Raw genomic sequence first — 9,603 nt, 5'->3', positions numbered from 1 at the left:
TGTCTGGAGTCCAGGTTATTCACTGGAGCATCCCATTGCTTCCACATCCAGTCTAACTGTAAATAGTCAATTGCTACAACAAAGGCCACCCTGATACTAGAGTAACTAAGGTCTGATCTTTAAAAATGAAGGCCGTGGTGACCTCATCAGGAGCAATCTGGATCTGCTAAAGTGATGGCCAAAGAAGAGAAATCTAGAAAGCATGATTAGGGGAGACAATGAGTGTCAGTTATGGCCTCCAGGCCAGCTGCAATAGTGTGGACTGTATCTTCTTCCACTAATGGTCCCATAGTGAGTGTTCTTTAGAGATGGTACAGAGCCATCACCTTGAAGTGCATGTTATAGATTGGACTCAATATGTACACAAACAGATCCAAGCAGTGCATGGTGTGAAGTACCTCTTGTACCTGCCTCACATGCTCTCAGTCTGTTTACTCCAATTATTGCTGCCACAATTAGCTAGTTGCCTGCAGGTGTGACCTGACAATGCTTCACCTCAGCTGCACAGCAGCATATCACTTGCCTTCAGCCCTAAGCTTCCTTCCTGCTGCATGTGATGCTTGTAAAAGTAGCCATCCTGAAGCACATTCATACCTGGAAATACAAGGGAATGGCATGGGATAACTCTCAGCTAATAGGAATTCTGTGTACATCCCACAGGGCTCCTCAGAAGGTTCCCACTACTCTTAGAGACAACACACTTGATGGGCTTTCCCTCCTTCATATTTCACTCTTCCCAGCCTCCCACTCCTGTTCTCTCAGGTCACTTCTTAACATAAACTACCTACGTAGAATCCTTTCTCTCAGGCTCTGCTTTTTAGGGTAACCGGGGCTAATATAAGGATCAAATGAGAGCTTTGAAAGCTAAAAACCAATATACTCATGTAAACTAGCTCTAAAGAACATGTTGATCATCTACAGCACTTGACTGTATTCTTCCTTGTAGATGAGATTGTCACCATTTCAAGACTGAACTACAAAGCATAGGGTAGCTTTATTTTATTTTTGTAAAGCTGGGTCTCTCTACATTGCCCAGGCTGGTCTCGAACACCTGAGCTCAAGTAATCCTCCTGCCTCAGCCCCTCAAAGTACTAGGATTGCAGGTGTGAGCAGCTGTGCCCAGCCAGCAGCTTTAATACTGTTATTTCATTTTCATCTTCATGACCTTGTGAGGTAGTAGGCATTACTATCTCCATGTTAAAAATGAGGAAATGGAGGCCAAGTATTCCAACTGTTAAAGTCAACCTAGGATTCTAGCCTAGATCTGACCTCCGAAGCCCATGCTCTTAGCCATATTTCTGTTCCTCACTATGATGCCACTCTCCATCTTCTCACCCCACAGTGGTCCCCAATCCAGCACATCTTGCCCTTTCACACTCCTGTTCTGTCCTGTCAGGCTTGTGAACTTCAGGGCCTACATCAAATGCCATCTCCCTAAATTCCTCATCAGCCTGCCTACATCATTTTCCTGAATCTCTATCATATTTTTTACACTGGTGTTACTCTTCTGCTGCATTTACCACTGGGACTGGGCCAGACTTAGGTATTAAATAGTACAGACACCTAACAAGCACTCAAATAATAACTGTTCAATAAACAATTGTCAGAGTGTGTACTCACTCCTTAAGCATAGGCACTAAGTCTGTCTTATTGACTTCTACAGTCTTAGCACATTAACATAGTGCTGGCTCATAGTTAACACTCATTTGTTGAATGAGTGAATGATTGAATATAAATCTGTTTCTTCACTAAACTATGAGCACTTAGAAAGTATGGATTCTACAATGTCCAGCAAATGTTTGCTGTCACTCTGACAGCAGTGATTCCCAGCACAGGCCACTTCTGCTTCTGTTGGTAGGGTGTTAATAAGTTTTAACATTGAAACAAGGTAATATTAAGAAAGAGAAACTATTTAATGATTAATAGAAGATTTATTTAAGCATGAATCCATGTAATCATGATTACCAGACTTAATATGAAATGTTAAATGTTCGCTCCAATTTTCCTTCCTGGATAAGTTTTTCTTTCCTGTCCTGTAGAGATAAAAAAAAAAAAGTACATTAAAAATAATGCAGTCTGGTACAACCTATGGTACAACTCTGAAAAACAGAATGAACATCCCAAACTTAATTTCAATCCCATTGTCTAAAGCTCAGGGAGTGTATGAGGAAACAGTTACCTAAAGAATTAAAGGGACAATAAGAAAACACTCCTATTCAAAAACATCTTACTCACATTTTAGAAATCAGAAATATATTATCCCCCTAAAAAGCATATATTGAAAGCAAAATATAAACACCTTCTGGGAAAGTGGAGACAACCTTTCTGTTAAGTAGATCATTTATCAAATAATCAAAATACATAGGCTCTAACAGGAGAGTAGATTGGCCAGTTTAAGACAAAGCCAAATGGGTGGACTCCAGTCTAGTTGGCAACACAAGGCCTGGGGGTCTAGCACCAGAAATGGATTGGTCTAGTGCCAAAGATAAGCTTGGCTTTCTCTGCAATCAGATACCCAGGCTTCTGACTCCCAACACAGGCCACTTTTGCTTCTCTGTCGCTAGAGTATGAATAGGTTTTAACATTAATTCACAAAATGTGACCAACATAACTACAATTCATGCAAACAGGAAACATAAATGATTTACAAATCTACTAATACTTGACCTAATAAATATCATCTTTTTTAAAACAAATGAACTAAGAAAAATAAATAAAACATTTGCAAAGAAATGATCTAAAGGGTAATGAAAAGAGAAAAGTTTAATTTCTACATATCTTCTAATGAGAAAAAAGAAATTAACTTTATAAAGTTATTTTGGTATTCCTCTGCTTAATAATCACAGTAAGGCCGGGCGCAGTGGCTCACGCCTATAATCCTAGCACTCTGGGAGGCCAAGGTGGGTGGATCGCTCAAGGTAAGGAGTTCAAAACCACCCTGAGCAAAAGCGAGACCCCATCTCTACTAAAAATAGAAAGAAATTAATTAGCCAACTAAAAAATATATAGAAAAATTAGCCGGGCATGGTGGTACATGCCTGTAGTCTCAGTTACCCGGGAGACTGAGGCAAGAGGATCGCTTGAGTCCAGAATTTGGGGTTGCTGTGAGCTAGGCTGATGCCATGGCACTCTAGCCCGGGCAACAGAAAAAAAAAATTATAATCACAGTATAATTTATTTATACTATCTAAAACACACAAGGAAAACTCTTCCATGAGCTAAATTCAAGTCTTAGAAATTTAAGTTGACCATTTTATTACTTCTAGAGTAGCCATTATATTAAATTTGAAAGACCCAGAGGATACCATGATTTTTAACAAAGTATATTTCTATACTAGTTGAAACAACAAAACAATAAATCCAAATATAAATGAAACTTTCTGACTTTACTCCAGCTGGAAAAGAGTAAGGGTAAAAGAAGACAGGATGGGAAGAGAGAATACAGGGCCAAGGTGGGAGGGGCAATGGTGCGGCAATCAAGAGAAAAGAGCTGCAGCTGGCACCTACCGAGGGGCCCTATCACACAAATACTAAACATCTGGTCCTAATACTTACCCTGTCAGTTTTGAAAACATAATACCAGAAAAAGAGGGGCCCAATCCCACACACAGCTCCTAAGAGAGAGTTCTTGGGAGTGGGTCTGAAATTGGGATAGATATTTGTTGATCTTGCATAGGTCCAACGAGTCAAGGCAGGATCTTCCTAAAATTAATAAAAACAAACCAAGTTATAGACTTTAAGAAGGGCCATATCGAGAAACAAATTCATCCTTTGTGAAGGAGCATAGAGATAGATGCCTTTTGTTCTCTGTAATAGTTAATGAATGTTCCTAAATAGCTTCAGGGAAGATCTTTCATTTCTAGTATTTTTTAAATAATTCTCTGATGATCCTGTTCAAATCCTTCAGAATTTACTCTTCTATCACCCTTCAGCTTTCTATTAAGAATCATAATCTTTTTAAATTGTCAGAGAAGCTCCTTTTTTGCATATATCATTTATATCTATACTTCTCTGGACTGTTTTTAGCTTTGTTATCTTTCTTGAAGTGTGACCATCACAGAATCATATTCCTGATGAAGAGAAACAGATTTCATATGCTCTAGCATGCTTTGTAGTTCGTTCCAGGATATTTTCTAATGCTATCCCCACACTGGTCTTCCAAGCTACAAATAAGCTGCAGGAAAATGAAGGAGGAGGTAAACTACCTCTGAACTATAGGTTTTTTTAAGCTGATGACTGATATTTTAAAAGCCAAATTGGTACATTTCACACTATTAAAAGTTTTATAGAAAGGTCAAAGTTGTTAAAGAAAAATAATCAGATTGTCTTAGTTAACAAAAAAAAAAGTAATTGTCTATTTTAATATATTTATACTGGAATAACTATCCAAGAATAGCAAATCTACCCCAAAACACATAATTAAGTTTAATTAGCTAAATCCCCACATGATTTTACAAAATTAGTCTCTCCAATTAACTGACAGATAAAAATAAGCAAACAAAATCAGCCTTAAAACTTTATTGTATGACATGAACATTCAAGGTCCTAACCAACACCAGGAAGTCATGATTGGTAGGACTGAAATAATATAACTGGGTCTTCCACAGCCATATTTCAAACCAAACTGAATTATAGCAAATTTACGCTCAAAGATCAACTGGAGCTCAGAAGTAAAAAAAAAAACCAAAAACCTTATGATGGAAATGCTCCCCCCCTTCTTTACAATCAGGTTGAAAATCTTCAAGGGTGTGAGCCTAGATTCAAACGTCCAAAAATACCTTCTGCTGCTCTAGAAACTATTAACATTATTATACCACATTAAAATAAAAGCAAATTCTGCAGCATTATTTATTACATCTGTATTGCAAACAGTAAAGAGAGTAAGGACACAAGATACAGGCCCAATGGGTTGTGTGAGCTCAACATCTTAAAGGATAAATACATCTATTCTTACATCCTTTCTGCTATAAATGAATTTGAATGACTATACAATGACAGACCTCTCAATCTGCCAGTCACCTCTCCATGCTTTAAGATCTGCCAGATCTGTCTTCCAGAAACAGACATTTCATAAAAATATCAATAGTCCCATGACCATGGTTCACTGAGCCCAGTATCATTAGCAGAGATTAAGAGAGGTTGTAAAAGACACACCATAGGGGGCAGTTTTCCTCCTTGGACACCACTCAATGTCCTATGACTCTCAGCAGCATTTGACATGGCAAAAACTCCTTCTTGAAATAAAGTCTTCACTTGACTTCCAGGGCCCACACCTGCTTGGTTTTCCCCCTAACTCTTTGGACATTCTCTCTTCATCTCTTCTGCTCTTTTCCTCCTTATCTCCCCAAACATAACCAAACAAATTTCCCAATATTTCATTCTGTCTGTATACCTGCTCCACTCACACTCTTCTTTACCCTGGAAAAGGCAACTTCATTCTTCCAGTTGCTTAGGTCAAAAACCTTGGCGTCACCCCTGACTCCTCTCTTTCTCTCACACATTACATTCAATCTGCCAGCAAACCTGGTTGGCTCTACTTTGAATATACATCCTGAATTGACCACTTTCCACCACCTCTCCTGCTGCCACCATGGTAACCACCATCAACTAAGAGATCAGATTACTGCAAAAGCCTCCTAACTAGTCTCCCTGCTCCTGTCCTTATTTCCCCATAGTCAATTCTCAACTAAGCAGCCAGAGGTCTTGCTAAAACGTAAATCCAGATTATGTGACTCCCTACTCAGTGAAAGTCCTAAACAGTGAACAAGACCTGGTGTGACCTAGTCCCAGGTACCTCTCTATCCTCACCTTTCTCCACGATGGACTCTTCAGTAATTTTTGAATTAACCAGGCACACTGCTGTCCAACAGCCCTTGCACTTGCTGTCTCCTCTGACTAGAATGCTACTTTCCCAGAGAGCAGCCCAGCTAGCTTCCTTTCCTCACTTCTTTCAGATCTTTATTCAAATGTCTTCTTCTAATTGAGGCCTTCCCCTGGTCCTATTTAACATTGTAGAGGTTTAACCTCCCTGCTACATACAAACACTTGGGATCCCTTCCCCTACTTTGTTTTCTTATCATGGACCATATAACCACGTGATATGTTAAATAATTTAGTTTTTAACTTGTTTCTTGCTTGTCTCCCCCACTGGAAAGAAAGCTCTATAAGGACAAGGAGTTTTGCCTGTTTTGTTCTCCATAGTTACATAAGTATCTAAAACAGGCCCATTATGACTCTGAGCTATTATCCAACTGAATCAATCATTCTTAAAGATTAGACAAGAGAATTTATATGTAATGATTAATAAATGATTGCATCACATACTCATTTATTTAATTAAAAGAACCAAAGAGGCAGGTATTATTACTTCTATTTTACATATGAGAAAACTGAAACTTCCAGTCATAGAGCTGGAAAATATTACAGAAGATCTGGGGTTTCAACTTCAGTTCTGAATGAGGCCTTATTCTTTTTTACTATAATATACTAACACACCAAACGCAATCCTGTGAGTATGTATGTAATAATTGTGGGTCTCTGCACCTTCTTCCCAAGTAAACAAGGTACTGGCTGGAGTACAGGCAACTAGTTAAAAACATGCTGTGGGTGACACAAACTAGGGTTCAAATTTTGCTCTATCACTTGCTAAGGGGATATTTCTGCATAAGCTACTTGACCTTCCCATATTGTATTCTCACTTGTAAAATGGGGATAGTAACAGCTTAATTTTCTGAATAGTTGTGATATGTGAATAAAATAATCCTCAAAGAAAGGTTTAGCATATAGTGCCTGGCACATCATATAACTTTCCTTCAATCCTCACAACTTCCAAAAATTCCAAGAGAACACCAGTGCAACCGCTGGGACGTCTTTTTTTTTTTTTTTTTTTTTTTTTAAACATCGTATTTTAACATATTTAGACAGCTCTCATACAGAAAATTATCCAAAAGCACACTTGTTAAATAATAACTACCAGTTTACTGAGCATATATTTTGTGGTGGGAATATTACATAGACTATCTCATTTAGCCTCACATTTCTATGAAGAGTGCACATCATTTCCATACGAACATCAGAAGACTGTAATTTTTCATAGTGGTTAGGTAAGTTGCCCAAGGTCATTATAGTCCGCCAACATGTGGTGCCTAGGGGTCTGACTCCAAAGCCCAAAGCTTCAGGGTCTTTAAAAGATATAGGTTGAACAACCACTATATTTCCATCAGGAGAAAGGAGTAGCCTTATGAAATGTGAACTGAAAAGTAAAAAACAACTTTTTAAATTTTATAAATATATAAACATTTTCTGATCACGTGTTACAAGCAAGGCACGTGCTAGGCCAGTCACGTGCCTTACCTCATTTAATCCTCCCGACAATCTCATAAAACAGGAAATACTGTATCATACCCATTTTTCAGATAGGAAAACCGAGGCTAAGCAGAGTTGAATACCCTTCTCAAGGTCACTCAGGTGGGAAGTAATTAACCCAGGATTCAAACCCAGCCCTGTCTCAGTCCAGAGTGTGTCCTCTTGACCACCGAGCTCTGTGGCCAAGGTCAAAGGGCTAGTGGGCCTGGAGAGGATATGCGTCTAACATACTGATCGGAAGCGGTGGCCGCCACCCTGCGTGGTCTCCTTGGCCACTGTGGGCTGCCCATCCCAAGGGGACCGCCCGGACTCGGGCCCTCGATTCCCGCCCGGCCGGCCCCCACTCACAATGAGCCCTCGGCGGTCGGGGTCGTTGTACTGAAGCAGGTACTCCCGTTTAAGCCGGGCTCTTATGGCCAACCGCTCGGCTTGCGCCCGCCGGGTTTCCGGAGATATGTTGTATTCGGCCGGGTCGAGGGTCGGGGGCAGGGTGGCCAGGCGCGACGGAATATACTTCGGGAACGACATCTTGGCTACCCGGCACACAACTGCGCCTGCGCGACTCTGAGGCCCTCCCTCTTCAACCTGACCTTTACCTTCAGGTAGTGCGCCTGCGCGTTAGCGTGAGGTTGGGGCTGGAATTTAACAAGGAGTTCAGCGTCTTTGCCCAAGCTTCCGGGACACTTATGCGCGTAGCGATCTGCGCACGCGCAACGTGTTCGCATCCGCCCCCCCCTACATACCCATCTGTCACTCCTTTGCTTTTTCCTGGCAGCCTTATCTCTACTGACATAACGAGAGCTTATTATATAAAGTTAAGCTGTGGGAGACTGGTGAAGACTGGGAAATGGGACTGGGTGTGGAGTCAGAAGTCCTGATTTTTAATGTGAGTCTGCCCACGCTGTGTGACCTTGGATAAGTCACTTAAAGTCTCCTTATCCTGGAGATAATGACCCCTATTCTGTCCACCTAGCAAAGTTATGAGGATTTATTAAGCTAATGAATATATGACAAAGCGCTTTGTAATAAAACATAAATCCCTACCCAAGATAAAAAGAATACGTTTTTTTGTACGTTACTACATTAGGTTCATACACCATAAATATAAGCTTATTTTTTATATGTATAAAATAAAGATTAATAGGAGAATGATGTCATCGGAGAAATCCTGCCTGACTGACTATAGATCAGGAAGGAAATGAGGTATTGACTAAAGCTCATACAGGAATAATATCTTAGTTAAAATACTGAAACCCCTTAAAATCCTTAGCATTCTTCAGGTGCTAAGAATGAAAACCATCCTTGCAGATATGAAAATGCACATAGGGATGCTATATCTTACTGTAAAAGATGATTTGGGGAGAAAACTAAGATAATGGGAAATAAAACCTTTTCCATCCCTCCTGTCCTTCCTCCTCCCCCTCACTACTACCAAGGAAAAAAGCAACTTGAAGTTACACAGCAGAGTCTTTGGGTACCAATAAGATAGTCCTCAGGGGAAAAAATGGAAACAACATTTCTATAACTTGGGCAAGGAAAGCTGGATCAAAAGAGAGCTTCGGCTTGGCTGAGCTGTCTAGGGACACGTAGGTATGTTGGGAAATGGTTGCTAGGTAGAAAAGGGACCGAGAAAGTGTTGGCACTTGAAATGATGAGGAGCAGCACTGCTGTCAAATTTATTCAACATTTTAATACTGTTTTAAAATATTTATTAAGCACCCACCGTGTGAAGCATACTGTGCACTAGTCAGTCTTAGTCAATCTTCTAGGCTCAGTGGGAGAAATACAGAAGAAATGGAAGATGCCATGTGTGTCTTCCAGGAGCTGACAATCAGGCAGTACAAAAAGAACAGACAAAACATGTCAATATTTGCAAAGTATGTTAATGTCCAGATTAATAAAGAGCAAAATGGACTCATGAAAATGGAGGCTGAGGGACTAGAGGAAAAATAAATTTGAGACAAATCACTCACACTCAATTTTAAAGGAGGAAAAAAATAAGGAAGTTCTGGTTTGTTCAAAGGTGTTTAGAAATATTAATAAAACAATAAGAAAAGCAGGAACAGACTATAAAATTCTAAAGACTGCATAGATAAAACTTCAAAAACCTTTCATTTCTAGATTAGACACTGATCTAGGAAGGAGGACATGTAAAAAGAATAAAAGATAAAGAAGGCAGTCCAATGAATACAAGCCAGCTGGCAAGGTTAAAATAGATTTCTTAAGGTTATGAGAAAG

At 39.8% G+C, this 9,603-nt stretch overlaps 1 protein-coding gene across 1 annotated transcript; it reads right to left on the bottom strand.

Moving 5' to 3' along the window:
- Positions 1-1,911: 1,911 nt before the first annotated feature.
- On the bottom strand, positions 1,912-7,960 carry NDUFB4 (NADH:ubiquinone oxidoreductase subunit B4). Its single transcript, XM_012780549.3, has 3 exons — positions 7,714-7,960; positions 3,556-3,702; positions 1,912-2,033 (listed from the first exon to the last, which is right to left on the bottom strand). The coding sequence occupies exons 1-3, from the start codon at positions 7,891-7,893 to the stop codon at positions 1,971-1,973; spliced, it is 390 nt and encodes a 129-aa protein (XP_012636003.1). The 5' UTR covers positions 7,894-7,960; the 3' UTR covers positions 1,912-1,970.
- Between the last annotated feature and the right edge of the window lie 1,643 nt (positions 7,961-9,603).

Source organism: Microcebus murinus, chromosome 1 (assembly GCF_040939455.1).
Source record: "Microcebus murinus isolate Inina chromosome 1, M.murinus_Inina_mat1.0, whole genome shotgun sequence".
NCBI lineage: Eukaryota > Metazoa > Chordata > Mammalia > Primates > Cheirogaleidae > Microcebus > Microcebus murinus.
Note: the sequence above shows the minus strand (reverse complement) of the source record. Positions and strands in the feature narration are given on the sequence as shown.